We start from the raw sequence: 19,158 nt of genomic DNA, 5'->3' as shown, positions 1-19,158 counted from the left end.
AAGTCTCAGACAAGCTTCAAAGACTTAATTATCAGGCCAGCAGGAGGGCAGGAAAGTGCTCTCTGCCCCCGCTGGCTGTCAGAGCCTCGGGAAAGAGTCTGCAAGAAGAATATAGCCAGGTGCTGGTGGCAGGGGCTCAGGCCTGGAATCCCAGCTGCCCAGAAGGCTGACATCTTAGCATTGTGGTTCAAAGCTAGCCCAGGCAGGAAAGTCCACGAGACATTGCCAATTAACCAGCAAAAAGCTGGAAGTCAAGCTGTAGTTTAAGTGGTATAGTACCAGCCTTGAACAAAAAAAGCTAAGGGAAAAGGGTGACATCCAAAAAAAAGTGTACTAGCTGGGTGTTGGTGGCTCATGCCTATAATCCTAACTACTCAGGAGGCTGAGATCTGAGAACTGTGATTCAAAGCCAGCCCAGGCAGGAAACTCCATGAGACTCTTATCTCCAATTAACCAACAGAAAATCAGAAGTGGTGCTGTGGCTCAAGTGGTAGAGCACTTGCCTTGAGCTGAAGAGCTGAGGGATAGTGCCCAGGTCCAGAGTTCAAGCTCCATGAATGACAAAAGAAGAAGAAGAAGAAGAAGGAGAAGGAGAAGGAGAAGGAGAAGGAGAAGGAGAAGGAGAAGGAGAAGGAGAAGGGAAGAAGAAGAAGAAGAGGAGGAGGAGGAGGAGGAGGACTCGACCTGACTTATGTAACTATAACCCTTCATTATAACAATATAAAAAAATTTAAGGGATGACAGTGCACAGCTCTGAAGGAATAAAGTCAAAATAGAATTAGAGAATAGCAGCTCAGGGTTCCATGAAAACAGAAACAAATGTGTCATGAAGATGACACATGCAAGGAACTGCAGGTCACCTTGGACTGGGTTTGGCTAAAATGCAGGTGAAACTGGAAAAGGTATCTTCAACTACCAAAGGAATTCATGAACTAGAAAACTGTCATTATGGGGAGCGCAGATGGCCTCCTCCATTCCGCACCCATTCCACCACCCATTCCTGAGGTCTGCCTCCAGCTCTGCCTCCAGCTCTGCCTCCTCCTGCCCACGGTGGCTGCAGAGCTAGCGCACACGGCTGACCGAGACCCGTCCCTCAGCGACTGGTCCCTGTGGCCGCACCAGCCCCGCGTGGAGGGCAGGAGGCAGCTCCCACGGGAGAGCGCGCTGTGTGAGACACGCCACCGGGGCTGGGATGACTCACAGACCTCCACCTGTGCTTGCCAACTGCACCAACAGAGCCAGGCTCCAGCAATGGCCTCTCCCCTGACCCCAGCCCCCGCCACCTGCTGTGCAGCTCCCACGCTCCGGAGCGGAGACTGAGGGTGCTGCAGGTTTACTGTACATTACATCCTCATGGTTGTGGAGAAAACCCTACGTCCATGTTCTTGCTTCATACCTGAGTCACACCCCCAAAACGTCTATGTACATTTTGGGGAGTATATATTAGTTCTGTCATTGTAGCTGCTTTACATGCTGGGGGGGGGAAAGGTTCGGTATCTGAAAATGAAATCTCCCCCAAACACTGCCACTGCTTCCACAATGAGGACACGGGAGGGCAATCAAAAGCTCTGCAACCTGGAACTTTCCATTGTGGGGGGCTGTGCGGGTTGTGATGTTGAACAACCAACCGTTTTCAATGATGAAAAAATGCTTCAAAGGAGTGCTCAAAAACAAAACAAAACAAGCTAAGAGAGAGTGCCCAGGCCTTGAGTTCAAGCCCCAGCATCAACACATCAACAAAAAAGGAGCCTTTCACTGCCAGGCCACACTCCCTAAACCTGTTGTCAGCTTTCTTTAGGACTGAGAAAGGATGCCAAAGGTGACACAGACAGCCTTTTCTTTAATGACATTTTTCTCATATAATATTTTAAATACGGACTGAAATCTCTTCCAAGGGACCTCCAGACGTCTCCTCTCTGCAGACTGGAGTACCCTTTTCATTCTTCTTAATAAACGAGTCTTCGCCGTTTGACAAGAGGCACTAATCATCCTATTTAACCACTCCTACATAACCCACAGCCCTGCATTGCTTCTAACCAGTTGTTTGGTTTGTACATGTCTTCTAGAATTAGATTTCCGCCCATCCGTGGGTTGCTCGTTTCCACGTGCCAATGGGCTGCTCCTGATGACTCCGGAGCCCGCTGGTCTCACAGCCCTGCTGCGCGCTCGGCTTCTCTGCTCTCCCCTGCAGGACTCCTGGTGGCCTCACCCGGTGGGACAGGGACCTGGTGCGCCCCTCTGCCAGCAAGACGACCATGTGGCATGGCTGTTCCCCAGCCTCGCGCAGGTCAACGCTGTGCTCCAAGTTCCTAGTAAGTAGCTGGCTGCCTGTCATCCTAGCTACTCAGGGGGCTGAGATCTGGGCATCGCCGTTCAGAGGTAGCTTGGGTGGAAAAAGTCCATGAGACTCTTATCTCCATGAACCGCCAAAAAGCTAGTAGGGGAGCTGTGGCTCAAGTGGTAGAGTCCCTTGAGTGAACAAAAGAAGGGACAGTGTCCAGGACTAGCAACAAAAAATAACAATAAAAGAAAATAAATAAATCCTAACAAGCTCTGTTGAGCCTCAAACATCCTAATCTAGTCTTCATGTCCTGGCATCCTGCCTGCTCCTGGAAATGCTGGCATTGGCCCACTAGAACCACCCGGAAGATCGCTTCCCTCCCTCTCAAGAAGGAACCAAGAACAAAAGCCTGGGCCTCAGCGGGAGCTCGGGGTCTGCACGTCGCGCACGCCACGTCTCACGCCACGCGGTCAGTGCACGTGGGCAGATGCACCCTTGCTTATTCTGCCAGCGTCGCCTCCCAATCCACACCTCAAACTCGGGACACCGGACAAACCACACTCATCTCTGAGGGCAAGCCAGGCTTTTCCCCCACACCCTCCCACGAGGAGCCGCCAACTGCCGGGGTCCGGGAGCCCGAGGTGGTCTGGGTCGCCACGCTCCGCCGCTGTCTATGGCTCCTCTGCCAGTTACAGGGATAAAGAAAAACAAACAAACAAGAAAGCCATTCAGCCAGGGCCGCAGGCAGGCGGCGGCCGCACGCCTCCCCTCGCTGCCTTCACAAGGCTCCTTCACAGGCCCACAAAGACGCCTGTCACATTCCTAGACCCGAGTGCGATTGGCGATGTCTCCGCTTCAGAGTCCAGACCCCACGCGGGGGTTGCGAGCTGGGTGGAAAATAAACGATGGGGCCAAGGGTATCAGGGCCCCACGCTCGTTAGCCACAGCCCCAGGCTGGTTGGTCCCGAAGCCCGTGTCCTCCGCAAGCATCTCTCTGGCTGCAGGAGGGCAGGTGGCCTCGGCCAGGACCCCCCCCCCCCCCCCCCCGGTGCTCAGGTTCCATCTCAGACAGGGTGACGCTCACACCACCATCGCTCACCGGCTGCCCGCGGCTTTCTTCACACAGAACATAAAAGGCGCTTGGCGCACCCTGTCCACTGCGCTATCCTGCCCGCCCAGTGATACACTGACGGTCCCCCTGCTGATGCTGTCCTCCAGACGACCTGGCTCTGCAGCATCCGAGCCGTTCTGCAAGGGATGTCTTCACTCTGGCCCAACTTGGCCACCCATGTGGGGACAGATGTGAGCAGATGTGGGGACAGGAAAGGATGAGAGATGGTGTTCCTCTGCTTGGGAGCCAAGGCAGGTAGCAGAGGTCATACATCAGAAATGGACACCCCTCACCCAGTCATCTCTAGGCCCAGTGCTTAATTAAGCCCAAGGATGCAGCAGCAGCAGGTGCTCAGGGACAAGCTCTGGGTGAACTGGGGGGCATGCCTTCAGAACTATTCTTGGGCATCGTGTGGAGGAAGCACCCGATGCAAAGAGCATCTGCTCAGGCCTACTACAACGTTACACGTGCCTTCGCCGGCATCCCAAGCACCCAGTCCTGCTCATGCTCTTCCCCTACAGACGGAAGCCAGAGCAGAAGAAGCCACCTGCAGAAGCAGAAGCGGAAGCGGACTGTCCACCGCATGTCACTGGTGGAGTGACCACCAGTGCTATGTCCTAGTGTCTAGAGAACGGGGAAGGTGAGAACGGGGAAGATGAATCCTGGCTCTGGTGGAGGCTAGCTGGGCTTCAGCCCCTCCTCCCTGCCTCTCTGTCCCCCGAGGGCAGGCCAAGGATGCGCCCTTCTTCACCGTCCAGCTGGCCGTCACCGCTCTCACCCCCGAGACTCTGCCACCCACGAGGCTCACGCGCACGCGTGGTTTAGGAATTTGCCTCGCAGCCCCGTGTCTCCTCCCCATGTTCCACTTGGCTTCAGGGCTGAGGGCGGAGGACTCCTCGTGGCGCCTGCGTGGCTTTGTTAGACCATTGTGATGTGGGAGCAGTCAGACGCAGGCAGCCCTGCAGGTGGCAGACAGGCCTCTTCACAGTCAGGTCATGGATTCTGTGCAATGCCCGGGCCATGCTGGTCACCCTCGCCCACTGACGCAAGCCCTGGGCAGGGCCAGGACAGCCCCCACCCCCGGCCCATGGATGTGGCCCCTAATCCAACACCGCTGCCCTCAGAGTACACACGCATCTGCCCAGGAGGTGAGGACAGACGAGAGCATCCCGGGACTGGGAAAGGGTGCTCACCTCCCCAGGGATGGAGGTTAGGAGCGGTGCTGGCGACTGAGGCTGTGAGGACAGCATCGTGCATGCATGCGTACGTGCATGCGTACATGCGTGTGTGTGTGTGTGTGTGTGTGTGTGTGTGTGTTTTAACGCCCTGGATTCCTTTAGTACAATACTAACAAGCTGTCTTCCTGGGAAACTGCCTTTAGTGAGAGGCACGCTTTGTTCTCTTCTTCAATTCCAAGAAAATGACTGTGGGCATGACCGCAATGCACCAGAACAAATGACATGAAGGGGTCTTCCACCTCCACAAGCCCAGGAATTCTCTGACCCATGCCAGGCCCTGGCTTCCAGAACTCAAATAGAAAAATGACCTTCAAAGTCTAATCATCAGCAAGAGTCAGCCTCCAAAACACACCTTGCTTTTATGATGGTTGAGTTGATACACAACTCCTTTCTGCCAGCAATAACTAGTAGCTGCAGCAACATATGGGGAAGTTCGTATTTATAAACCATTCGAGGATCAGCCACAGAGCTCAGGGTTTCTCAGTGTCACATCTCGTGGCAGAGGGGAGGGCAAGTAGAAAAGGGAAACTCAGCAGTCTTCATGACCATGCTGTGGTCTTTGCCTTAGGATCGCCTACCACTGCCAGAGAATCACTGTAAGACTCAGTTCTCGGCATGTTTCTGAACCCTTTGGTCAGTTCAAAACACTGCTTTGACCTGAGTACCAGTGGATCACGACTATAATCCTAGCCACTTAGGAGGCTGAGAATGGGAAGATCACAATTTAAGGCCAGCCTAACAATGAAGTTCCCAGGACCCCCTTCTCAATCCATAACTGAACACAGTGGCACATGCCTGGCATCCTAAGCAACATGGGGGCTGATGTTGGGAGCATTGCAATTCCAGAAAGATCTATGAGACTCTCTATCAAGGGAGGAGAGCCAAAGTGGTTCACGCTGTCATTCCAGGAGCGATGGGAAACGCAGCAGCCACAGGCAGACCATGGCCCAGGGATGCAACCGGGTAAAAAGTGAGACCCCATCCCAAAAATAACCAGCAAGAAGCATGGCTGGAGCTATCATTCAGTGGCAGAGCACCAGAGTGCAAACCTCAGTACCACCAAAAAGGAAAATGTTAGACCCACACCAGAATCTCCCAAGGTGCCTGCAAATTATGTAAGTACAGGTTTCGATAAAAACACAAGCAACATCGTTTCGTTACATCTGGTTTTGTATCAATGGAAACACTGCTGGAGGAAGAAAGGAATTAAAATGGCCATGTTCATCTCAGCCAGCTCTCTCCTCTTCTTGGACTATGAAAGCTCCTATCTCTTCGCACAGATAGGGCTCCAGGGCCAGCCCACCTCCTGCATTCTCTGCCCTGCTCTGGCGGGTTTGGGGTTGTTCTACAGCAGCCTGAATACTGGGAGATCCAGTCTAGAGTATATGACTAAGAAAATGCATTACATAGTGTTGGATTGAATTATATCCAACAAGCCACAACAAATGGGTTAAATGTATTTTCTTTGACATTTTCCAGTCAGCCTTAGGATTTTACAAACACTGTAATCTAAAACACTCTAGCACAGACATACATGGAAACAATATGGCTTTTAGGATCAGACATCTTTTCATGTTCGATGTTGGAAAAGGGCCTCACAAAGAAGAAGATCTCCATTACCTTCTTTCTTCACAAGTTAATATTCGGAAGTTGAAACGAGTGAGACACACAAAAAAGGTAACCCCGCCACCTGATGCAGTTCACGCTCTACGAGAGAAGGAGGGAAACAAAGACAACCAACAGCCGGCTCCCAGGGCAGACCCTGGAGTCCCTGGGCATGCGGGATGATGATGACACATGGCAGAGACATGGGCCACGCTTTGAGGCCTGTAGCCTGGACCGCCCGGTCTCCCCAGCGGACATTGCCTCGAAAGCAACAGAGACGTGGCTCTGCAGGGGAGAGGCGGGCAGGGCCCACAGCAGCCTCACGACTGCACGAACCTCTGAAGCATTTGTGCCGCCTTCAAAAGCCCAGAGCCCCGTGAGGGGCTGAGCTCCCACCGGGCTACACCGCCCTGCAGAAGATGCCCAGCCCCACCTGGCCTCCTCCTGCCAGGCACCACGGGGAGATCCACTCACCCTGGGTCTTATCAAGCAGCTGGGCAGCTGTGTCCAACAACCAGGCCCACAGAGCGACCCTGCCACCCTACCACACCACGGACGCAGCCTGCAGCCTTCAGACTGGCGCCGTTCCCCCCAGGACCCGGGGAAGACAGCTGTCCTGCCGGACCCCAGAGACAGCTGGGAATCCAACAGCTAGCTCTACCTGCCCCCCGCTGGCTCTCGGGAGCAGCTATGATGAGAAGACTTGTCCTTCTTGGGGAGGGGGGGGGGTGTGGAAGGGGACAGCCAGGTAGTGCCTGTGGCCCAGGCAGCCTTCCCCGGCGTGCTTCCCTTGCCTGGAATGCAGGAAGGCCTGGCCTGTGAAGCTCTGAGGAGCATCTCCATGCCCTGGCATGGGCAGGTGCCCATCAGCGCCCACCCATGCCACATACCTTGCCCTCCCCACCAAGTCTGCAGCAAGCAAATGCATGGGCTCCCTGCCTCACAGCAACCAACGGACCTGTGCCACTTAACAGCAGCATCTCTACCAGTAGAGAAGTCCCAGAAGTCCTCTAGGCCACCCACAGCCATCGCCAATACCTACTGCAGGTGATGAAGGTAACTACTGCACCTACCCAGAACCAAAGCCAGCACAGCTGCCACACAGCCAGGAGAAAGCCTTTAGCATGAAAACAACCCTACCACGCCGGCAGAAGTAAATGATCTGCCAGATGTGCAAATATCAGTACAGGGACACAGAAGCGATGTAAAGTGAGGTAACAGGATAGCACCAGAGAAACATGATAACGCTCCAGCAAGAACCACAAAGAAAAAGAAAGAAGAAAGCAATGGGTAGCCTGAAAATAATTTGAAAAGAAATGATTGTAAGGAAACTGTAAGATACAAGAGATTACAGTCAATTAAGTGAAATTAGGTAAGTAATTCAAGATTTGATTGATAGTTAAGAGACAGAGATTATTTTAAAGAATGTGTCAAGAAAGAACCAAATAGAAATCTTGGCATTAAGGATCTCAATAAACAAATATATAATGTGTGTGTGTGTGTGTGTGCGTGTGCGCGTGTGTGTGTGTGTGTGTGTATGTGTGTGTGTGTGTGTGTGTGTATGTGGTGTTAACAACACACTGGATTAAGCAAAAGAATGAATTTCTTAGCTTTAAAAAATAGCTTTGAGCCAGGCCCTGGTGGTTCAAGCCTGTAATCCTAGTTACTACTCAGGAGGCTGGGCAGGAAAGTTTGTGAGCCTCTTGTCTCCAATTAACCACTAGAAAACAGGAAGTGGAGCTGTGGCTCAAAGTGGTAAAGCTCTAGCTCTAGCAAAAGAGTTCAGGGACAGTGACCAGGATCTGAGTTAAAGCAACAAGACCAGAAAAAAAAAGTCTTTGTAAATAGCTTAGTTAGACAAAAGAAAAAAATAAAATAATAATTTAAAAAGTCATTTTAGCCAGGCACCAGTAATCCTAGGTATTCAGGAGGCTGAGATCTGAGGATTGTGGTTCAAAGCCAGCCCAGGCAGGAAAGTCCATGAGACTCTTATCTCCAATAAACCACCAGAAAACTGGAAGTGGTGCTGTGGCTCAAGTGGTAAGTGCTAGCCCTGAGCTAAACTGCTAAGGGAGAGCACCCAGGCCCAGAGTTCAAGCCCCAGGGCCAACAACAACAACAAAAAGGTTTACAAAACAGCCAGGAAAAGAATTACCAAAATGACAAGAATGTATTATGTGTTTATCAACAATAACTGTGAGTGTAAATCAACTAAATTCTTCAATTAAAAGACTTAGATTAGCTGAATTTTTTAAAAAGATATGTAGTTAAAGACACATACCAACAGAAACTGAAGAAACAAACAAACAACAACAACAATAACAACCCAAAGCTGGCTAGACTAGATAAAGTAGACTTAAGTCAAAAACTGTAAAAAGAGTCAAAGAAAGGGACAGTAGGGGAAAAACAAAGGAGGGGTTTCTATAGGAAATACTCTCATTACCTTACACATGTATTGTAATCCCTCTGTATAGTATCTTTCCAATATAAATATATATATGCATATATGTATGCATATATATATATATATATAAAGTCAAAGAATAACATTCTATAATGATGGAGAGATCAATTAAAAAAGAAGAAGCCTTCACTGTAAATACATATGCCCCGTTTCCGGAGCACTCAATCACATTACTATATCTGAAAGCAGAAATAGTCTTCAATATAAACTTCCTACTTTAATCAATAGACAGATCATCAAAACAAAGCAACCAACAAAGACAACAAAAATACAGAATTAAGCTACACTAAAGATCCAATAGAGCAAAGAGACATTTATAGAACCATCCATTCAATAGCTGCGGATGTCAGCACATAGAACATTCCTCAGGAGAGACACACGTGAAGCTGTAAAACAAGTCTTACTGAGTCTAAAAAAAGCTGGAATCATATCACGTAAGTTCTCTGATGATAATGGAATACAACTAGAAATCTATGAGTGGAACTTTAAAAATGGTACAAATCATGGAAAACAAATGGCATGCTCTTGAATAATCAATGTGGCAATGAAGAAACCAAAGGACATTTAAAATTTTCTTAAAACAAAAACAGAAACACTGTGTACCAAACAAAACCTTTGGATTGAACAAAATCACTATAAAGTGGCAAGTTTATAGAAATAAGTGCCTACATCCAAACAAAAAGAAACTTCAAACAAACAAATGATTCAACTCAAAGATCTCAAAAAACAAGAACAAGTCAAACTAAAATTAATAGAAAATAACAAAGACAACAGCAGAAATAAACAACATAGAGACTTTAAAACCACACTAAAGATAAATTAAAATAACAAGAGTTGGGTTTTTTTTTAAAGAAATGAAAGTCAACAAACTTTAGCTAGACTAACCAAACAAAACAGAGAAGATCTTAATAAATAACATCAGAAATGAAAAAGAAGACATTACAATTGATACCACAGAAATACGAAAGACCATTGGGAGCCGTATGAACACATATATGTCAACTTGGAAAAACAAAAGAAATGACTATACTTCTGTGTACACATAACCTACCAAAACTCAACCATGAGGATGCAGAAAACCTGAATAGACCAATAATAAGCTGAGATTCCTTATTCAATAATAAAAGTACCACAAAAAAGAAAAGCCCAAGACTGAATAGCTTCACGGTTCAATTCTGTCTGTCTCCATCTGTCTGTCTCCGTCTGTCTGTCTCCTTCTGTCTGTCTCTCTCCATATTGGAGGTTGAACCCATGGCCCCACACATGCTAAGCAAGTTCTCTATCACTTGAACCACAGCCGCAGCCCTTCTATGTGCGTTTTTGATTCTGAGATCGAATCTCAACATCTCAGGTACCTGAATGGCATCTGCATCGGGCTGCAAGCTGCTGGGGTTACAGGAATGCATTTCCATGTCTGGTTTTCACTACTGAATTTTGCCAGACTTTTAAAGAAGAATACCATTTCTTTTCAAACTAGTCTCAAAAATCTGTAAAAGAAAACCCTTCCTTTCTAATTCACTTTATGAGGCTGGCCGGCTTTACTCAGATACCAAAAATCAGACCGCACATGGAAAACTATCAAGACAGAAAGCTACAGACCAATAATCCCTGGTGAACATTCTCAACAAATGCAAACAAGTTAAATCTAAGAGCAGGTTTAGAAGACTCTATACTAATGATCAAGTGGGGTTTATCTCAGGGGTGCAGGGATGGGTCAGCATTTGCAAACCAACAAATGTAACACACAGACCACATGGATGGAATAAAGGAGATACAGGAAAAGTGTATGCTAAAATCCAACATTAGGTATAGAATGTATCTCACAAGAAAGTACAAAGATAACCTATAGCTAACATTATACTGATGGGTAGAAGTTGAATTTCTTTCTAAGTCAAGAACAAGACAAGAATGTCCACTTTTCTCTTCTATTTAAGCCAAGAAAGGATGTTTGCAGATTACATGATTTTAGTCCTAGAAAAACCTAAAGACTCTACTAAAAATCTGCTACAATTGATTAACAAATTCAACAAAGATGCAGGATGTAAAACCAACATACAAAAATCAGCACCACTGTTTATACAGCAGTACTGAAACTGCTAAGAAAAACATCAAGAAAGCATTTCCACAATAGCTATAAATAAAATACCTAGGAATAAAGGAAGTGGGTGATCGCTATAATGCAAACATTAAGACATTAACAAAACAAAAGGGAAAGTTAAAGATGGATGTTCCAGAGCTGGCCTACCTGTCCCCCAGGGCTGGAGTTGGGCCTCCAGCACCATCAAAGAAAAGAGAAAATGAGAAGGACAAGATACACACCCTACCCCAAATAGAAAGGCATACCATATCTATGGATTGGAAAAACTGGAGTTGTTGAAATGCCCATACTATTCAAGGTGATCCAGAGATTCAGCACAATTTCTATCAAGTACCAGTCACAGCCTTCACAGAAATAGAAAACCCACTTCTAAGATTTTATAGAACCACAACAGACTCATAATAGCCAAAGCCAGGCTGAGCAAAGGAGCACACATTACAACATCTACCTTCAAAACTGATCACCAAGCTCCAGGAATCAAGACAACATGGTTCTGGTATAAAATCAGACACATAGAACACACAGAACAACAGGACAGAGTAGAGAGTCCAGAAGTAAATACACAACAAAATAATTATTTTTTTAAAAAATCCACATATTTACAGCCAAACTGATTTTGACAAAGGCAGTAAGGGCCTACATTGGGTGAAAGGCAGGCCCCTCAATCAATGGGATTAGAAAAACCAGCTATCCATGGAGAAGAAAGAAACTAGACTCCATTTCATAGCAGATACAAAATTCAACCCAAAATGGATCAAAGGGCTGACCACAAGATCTGAAACTATGAAATGTCTAGAAGGAAACATAGGGGAATACTGCAGGACTTTGTTCTGGACAAAGGTTTTTTTAGATATGATCCCTAAAGCAGAGGCAAAAATCAGAACGTGGCAAAGGGGACTGCACAAGACGCAGAAGTTTGGGCAGAAGGTGCAGCTGCAGAGCGCAGCCCTTGAGCTATGAAAACAATCCCTGTGCCTTTCAGGATAGCTTACAGAGAGATGATTCTGTAATAGATGTTTGAGAGATGAGTATGACAATTATTCTGGCCTGGCATTAATTACATGTTACATACATGTTTCTAAGTGTCACACCACAACCAGGAGTATGAAAAACTATTATATGTTAATTAAAAGCTGAAGCTATAAGCCCAGGTATGGTAGGCCATGCTATAAATCAGAAAGGTGAGGCAGGGGGATCTTGAGTTCAAAGCCACCATGGGCTGCATAGCAAGATCACCAATAAATAAAATAAATCATTTATAAAGAACCAGTTGGATAGGCACAAGGTAACTAACTCATTTGGATCACTGTTTAGTTTGTTTTGATTCAAATTCAAATTCGGTGGCTTATTATAAAGAATTTTAGAAGATATCCATAATTTTGCACTCACAATAATCTAAGGTAACACATTTAAGTTGCTAGCTTGGAGAGCCCATATTTTGATATATTTACAGCCATGTATACATTGTGTGTAGATAGATAGATAGATAGATAGATAGATAGATAGATAGATAGATAGATAGATATAGATATAGATATATAAAACTGCTCACTTTCTACTGTGCATTTTCTACTTCTGAGAACAGCTTGAAGCTTAAGTTGCTTCACCAGCAACAACAAGAAAACACATCTCTACATGTCCCAGTATACCAATTTATCTTTTTAATAGTTGAGACCCAGGACAGTCAAATTAAAACAGCTGTCTCAACAGCTTAGCATAAGCATGTACACGCATGTGCACACACATTTACAAATAAGTGTATATGAAAGTGAAGCTGAGTGGGTGAATGGATTGTATTCATGTCAATTTTCTGGTTGGAATTTCCCACTCCAGTTATATAAGCAGTCACCTCCAGGAGAAACTGGCTGAAGGGTATTAGGGATTTCACTGTATGGATTTTTACCATTGCAAATGAATCTACCATTATTTCAAAAATAAAAAGTTGTGTTAGAAAGTAAGGAAATAGGACAGGTGTGGTAGCTCATGCCTTTAATCCTAACTACACAGAGGTACAGAGATTGAGAAGATGGCAGTTAGAGACCAATAAAATTGTATTCAATAAAAGCCAGGACGTGATGATTTGGGCCTGTTAATTCAACTACTCAGGAAATATAAACAGGAGGATCATCACGTGGCCTGGCCCAGGTAAACACAAGACTCTTTAAAAAAAATAATAAAGCCAACGTATGTAACTGTAACCCCTCTGTACATCACTTTTACAATACAATTTTTTTAAAAGTCAAGGGCTGAGAGGGTGTGGCAGACACCTGCTCAACCAAGCAAGAGGTCCGGAGTTCAAAAGCCAGTACCGCAAAAACAAAACAAAACAACAACAACAAAATCAAAGGCAAGGAAGAAAAGTATATGGTATATTGCTATTTTGTTTTAAATATATACGTATATTCCATCCCAAGCATGGCAGAAAGAAGTGTGTATGTACACATTCTGTCTCCATATGCCCACACAGAGTCCCATGCACGCATGCACACATGCACGTATGCACACAAGCAATAGCATGGCTGCATACTATTTCCCTAAGGAAGACAAAGAAATCACTCACACTGATGGCTTCTGAGCAGTATGCCCTTCTTGCTGTTCAACTTTAGGCATTTCTTACTCAAAAAAAAAAAAACTTTGTTTTTTGAAAAGTGAAGACAGAATGAGCATTTCAAGTGAAAGCGGGGCAAGGACAGAAGGAAAGCCTCGCGATCTGCACCCAGAGCCACCGCGGAGACAACGCGAAGGGGTCTTACGGCTTGAGATGCAGTAGGAGAGTCTGCAGTTGATCTTCCGGAAGAGCTGCTTGTTGATGGGCCAGAGGAGGAGGGTGAAGAGCTGGAGGGTGTTCACGATGAGCCCCGAGGCGATAAACACGTAGCAGAAGACCAGGTGGCACAGGAACTGAGATTTGAGCAGCCCCACCAGGTCCATGATGTTGGTGCTTCTGTCCAAAAACCAGCCAATGCCCACAGGGGGAGATGTGTAGAAGGGAGAGATCCAGGACTCAGGAAAGCGTCTGAAAACACAAACCAATATTCAAGCTCAGCAAACACACGGTAGGTTGTGTGTGTGTGTGTGTGTGTGTGTGTGTGTGTGTGTTTGTGTGTGTGTGTGTGTGTGTGTGTGTGTGTGTGTGTGTGTGTGTGTGTGTGTTCTGGGGCTTGAACTTAGGACCTAGGTGCTGTCTCTTGGCTTTTTTGTTCAAGGCTAGTGCTCTACCATTTGAGCCACTGCTCTACTTCCAGCTTTTCCCTGGTTAATTGGAAATAAGTATATCACGGAGTTTCCTACTCAGCTGGCATTGAACCACAATTCTCAGATCTTAGGATTACAGGCCCAAGCCACCAGTGCTCAGCAATGGCTTTATAGCTGAGCAAAATGCTCTTGAAAGGGAAACCTGTGCTTGAGATTAAACTCAGGGCGCACTGGTTGATTCATTTTTATTTAGCGAATACTGCGATTGTGCTTGCTTCCTGTCAGGCATCAGGTCAGCCTCAGGACAATGCTCAGAGGTGGGTACCTTTACTGAAGATTGGGAATGGAAGGCCTACAGGGGGAGGCGCTCCGAGGCTCCTCCCCTTCGAGCTAAGCAGAGACCAGGCACTTTGCACACAAGTGCCCATCCGTGCCCTATGCTGCCGTCTTGCTTGCTCCATCGGCTGGGCTGCCAGCTTTGCCACCAGCTCCCCAGCACCTTAGAACTCAATACATCATCCGCACACACAGGGAGCACAATTACGTTTTAATCATTACAGGATGATTCAGCGAAGGCAACAGAGAACTGAGGTCTGCAGATATTTGTAAACAACTAACTTCTGACAGACAGGCAGGCAGAGGCATGTGTGTGCATGCACACGCACGTGTACACACACACACACACACACACACACACACACACACACACACACACACACCTGAAGAGTTCTAAAATCCAGCTGGGCACTAGTGGCTCACATCTGTAATCCTAATTATTCTGGAGACCACAATTCAAAGCCAGCCAGGCAAGTCCGTGGGACTCTTGTGTCCAACCAACCACCAAAAAGGTAAAAGTGGAGTTGTGGCTCCAGTGGCAGAGCACCAGTCTTGAGCAAAAAAGCCAAGTGAGACATCAAGGCTCTGAGTTTAAGCCCCAGTACTGACACAAAACTAATGAAGAGTTCTGCAACCAGAAACTGAGCACACAGAGAACAGGCAGCCTCCACGTCTTGTGTGTCTCTGGCTCTGAAATGAAATACGGATGTGATTTTGCCATCTGGCAGCGTCAGCCTTTGAAGACAGGTGAAGGCAGGTATATAAACACATTCGCTCCTCCAAGAAGCAGAGATCGCTGCCGAAGACCTCAAGAAAGACTCAAGTTGTATGGTATACTTTCTAACAGAGATCGTTCACAGATCCTAGATTTGTTATAGTCTTTATTTTAGTGCCCCAAAGCTACACAATCAGCTAACAGGTTCACACCCATGATCTCATTCAAGACTCACAGATCCCAGGAAATGACTTACATTGTCTCAGTTTTCAGAGTAACTGGGTGGCCTGTGGAAGGTTCCCAGCATCACTGACTGGATCCTGGACCTGGGAGGTCATCTCTAACTCCTACACACATCCAGGAACTGTGCTTTGGGGTATGAGGCAAGGGTTCTCCTTGACTGTAATCCCCCTTTGTGGTGTAGCCCAGAATTTACTTCAACAACGAAAGCCAGTGTGGCCTACAGTGAAGTTCCCGGCCCCAGAGTATGCAAAGTGAGAAGATGGAGTGCACTCCTGGGTCCTAGGTCTGAGCTACGAGGGCACTCACAGCAGACCTGTTTGTGTGTGAGCATGCAGTGAGCCACGATCCCGTGCTGTTCCCCAGAGAGGGAGGAAGGCCAGGAAGTTCTGCCCTGATTTCTCTGCAGCCAGCTTCCCACAGCGGAGACGCCCCATTCTCTGAGCCGCATCTTCACTCTGTGGCACAAATCCAAACCCTACAGGGCTAGAATCATCACTTCCCAGCTCCTTTCCAGGCTGTGAAGCTCGGGGTGTGGCTCCGACACAGCCAGTTTAAGGGAAAGGCACGAAGCTGGCACGAAGCGGCCGCGCACGTGCTGGACTCCTGTTTCCACATAAATGGGGTGACTGGCATTGGGAGCCGCCAGCTGTTTGAATATTCATGTGGTGACTCATCGGCCCCAGATTAGCTACCAATAGCTCTAGAACAATCTGGCCAGGGAGGTCTGATTCTTTATTGAGATGCTGGGGACAAACAAACCTCCATCAATGAGCTCCACACAACCTTTGCTTTGCTGGTCGAACAGCAAGAAAAGGAGGTTGGCTGTCATCAGATGTGTAGGGAAGCAGGTATGGATGTCCTCAAGTTCTAGCACAGTGTCTTAGGGTAGGATGAAGAAAATTAACATCCTTGTAAAGTTCCAAGGAGCACTGTGCTTTCAGGTCAGTGCTGGCTAGAGCTGGACTTCAGCAGGATATAGCATGGTATTGGCCGTGTTTGAGCGTGGGGGGATCACACACAGGCAGGCCATAGAGGGGTCAGGCAGGCGGCCTGAGGATCTGCATTCCGGGTGTTGAATCCCAACACATCTCCTCACACCCCTGCCCTCCAGTGGGGCGGGGGCTGCAGTCAGGCGGGGCAGTTCACTGGGGAGCCTGGCTCTGAAGTGCGGCTCTACCTTTGCGCTAGAGAAAGGGATAATCGATTTTTAATCAAAATCCTAAGGAAGGCATTGCTTTTGGATTCTGTGGAACTTCAGCTGGTTGTCAGGGTCTGGATGGGGGGAAGTCCCTCCCCCCACTCCCCACGTCACATTCTGGAAGCCTCTTCCGCAGTGAGGCATCACTGGGAAGGCAGGGCCTTTGAAGAGGCAGGGCCCAGGAAGGCAGGGTCCCATGGCGAAGCTCTTTTCCACTAGTTCTCAGTATTCAAGTAAAACGAAGAGGAGCCCCACCGGGCTCCTCAGCGTCCTAACTGGCCACGTGACCTTTCATTCTCCCGAGATCTTGTCCGCAGGATGTCTCCTGCCCGGATGCTACCACCAAGAAATGTCCAGAACTAAATAAGCCTCTCTTCTTTCTGTATTTTCCGGCTACAGGCTTTTGTGATAGCCATGGAAAATGGAGTAATAGAATGATCCTCAGATTTATATGCAACCCCCCCCCCCCCCCCGCCAAAAGTTGGCTAAGGAAATCATTCAAAAAGGAACATGGTAAAAAAAAAAGTTGGCTGAGTTGACTGGCCACAGTGTCTCAGGCCTGTCATCCTAGCTGCTTAGGAGGCTGAGATCTGAGGACGGAGGTTTGAAGCCAAGCCCAGCAGGAAAGTCACGCGTAAGAGACCTTTAACTCCAACAAACTACTTAGAAAAAGCCAGAAGTGGCACTATGGCTCAAGCAGTAGAATACTAGCCTTGAGCACAACGAGGCTCAGAGACAGCGCCCAGGCCCAGATTCAAGCCCCAGGACCAGCGTGTACCCACCCCCCCCCAAACAAAATCAAATAAAATAAAAGTGCTGAATTGTGAAATAATCATGAAGAGAGATAACGCTACATTATTTGGAGGGGAGAGGTGTCCCAAGGATAAATAGGTGACATATTTTAGAAGTTAGGGGGAGCTGTTTTCTCTCTTGAATAAAGGAGTGCTTTCTTCTCTAATGTAGCAGTTTAGTATCAGGCTGAGAAAACGTGATTTAAATATCTAAGCAGTGATGAGCATAGCCATAGAGAAAACATTTTAAAATGCTTTGACTATTTCCTCACAGCTTTGAAGGACCTAGAACATTCTTGGAAGAACAGCAGTCATGTATAATATTTGAGACAAGGGCACTGCAATTTCTGATATTCACAGCAACAACTCAGGGCATCTGTAACTCAATCATTAGGAAGCTACTCTGCATCCTTCTAAGAAAGATCTTAAGATAGTTCCTATCATCAAGGCAACAATGAAGGACTCAGTTGCTGGGAAAATCTGAAGTTATACTGCCTTTTGCTTGTTTGGAACATTATAAAATGAAAGGAAATGCCAGGCACTTGCCTGAAAGTCTACCTATTCAAAAGGCTGAGATCTGAGGATCTCAGTTTGAAACCAGCCCAGGCAGAAAAGTCCTTGAGTCTCTTCTTGTCAATTAAGCAGTAGTGTGGGTCAAGTAGTAGAGCATTAGCCTTGAGCAGAAAGAGCTAAGGGAGAAAATAAGGCCCTGAGTTCCCAGCAAAAGCAAGGAGAGAAGGAGAGGGGAGAGAGAGGAGAGGGGAAGGGGAGAGAGAGGAGAGGGGAAGGGGAGAGAGAAAAGAAGGGAAGGGGGAAAGGGAGGGGAGAGGGATGGAGAAGTAGTCTGCACAGCAATGAACACTGAAGTGACACTCCCCCCCCCCCAAAATTGACAGTCCCCTCTACCCATCTACAGGGTCTCAAATCCTTGCCAGGAGCTCCCCCAGCCCCTCTTGTGGGGCTTAAGGCCCAGGGCAGAAAAGAGGAGGAGGATTGTTGAAACATAAAAACATCTTTAAGAGATATCAGAGAGAAGAGGAAAGTGCCAGAATACCCAGTCCGGACACATTATCTGAATTTTCCAGAAAGCAGATTCTAAGGCACAAGCTTAACATATACATCATCTGAAAAGGATTGCACGTACTGAACACAGACAAAAAGACATTGTCACCGGGACTCATAATAGACTTGAGGAGAGTAACTTACTCCAAATTTGATTGTTGCTTACTTTGCTTTTATTTCCCAGGCTACAGGTAATTTAGCAGATTTTGAATTTAATCATTTGACATAGTCTAATAATCCTCCAGAGCACACTGAAAAACTGTTGGCTGTTTATCTGTGTTAAATCAGTTCTAGCTGTTTGAAAAAAAAAAAGGAACTGTCACTCCTATTGGGGGAAATTAAAATATACAGAGCGAAAAATTATTTGAATATGTATGCACACTTATACATCCCTATAAATCATTCATATCTACCTCTATCCATCTATTCATAGATATCTATTAATAGTGACTAAGTTGTGGTGGAAGTATTATGACTTATTTATTTTCTCTTATGACACTCTATTTCTCTTGGCAATACTAGGGATTGAACTCAAAGCCTAAGCTTGCTCAACTGGCACTCTACCACTTAAGCCATGTCTTCAGTCCTGCTTTTTGCGGTTAATTTTACAGATGGAATTGAGGAGACTTTTCTGACAGGGCTAGCCTCGAACTGTGATCTTTCAGAGCTCGGCCTCCTAAGTTGGATGGTATGTATGAGCCCCGGGTTCTTGGTTGACTTATTTCTTCTCTGTGCTTTTTTTTATGGGGAGAGCGACTCTGACCCTGGTGGGGACAGAAGCAGATATACCCTGTCTTGGTCTCCAGGACCTGAGGTGTGGT

The 19,158-nt window shown here is 46.9% G+C and overlaps 1 protein-coding gene across 4 annotated transcripts in view; it reads right to left on the bottom strand.

The window, feature by feature from the left end:
* The window catches only part of Agpat4 (1-acylglycerol-3-phosphate O-acyltransferase 4), a 103,385-nt gene that overhangs the window by 46,852 nt on the left and 37,375 nt on the right, over positions 1-19,158 (bottom strand). For 3 of the 4 annotated variants that reach the window (XM_070010098.1, XM_070010099.1, XM_070010097.1), the window contains exon 2: positions 13,551-13,813. In XM_070010098.1, the coding sequence (XP_069866199.1) occupies positions 13,551-13,728 (178 nt within the window). In that variant the 5' untranslated portion in view covers positions 13,729-13,813. Of the gene's footprint in view, positions 1-13,357; positions 13,502-13,550; positions 13,814-19,158 lie in introns of those variants that run through there. The other variant, XM_070010100.1, reaches the window with a different exon arrangement.

This window comes from Dipodomys merriami, unplaced genomic scaffold (assembly GCF_024711535.1).
Source record: "Dipodomys merriami isolate MVZ:Mamm:240054 unplaced genomic scaffold, mDipMer1.0.p SCAF_8, whole genome shotgun sequence".
Lineage (NCBI taxonomy): Eukaryota > Metazoa > Chordata > Mammalia > Rodentia > Heteromyidae > Dipodomys > Dipodomys merriami.
Note: the sequence above shows the minus strand (reverse complement) of the source record. Positions and strands in the feature narration are given on the sequence as shown.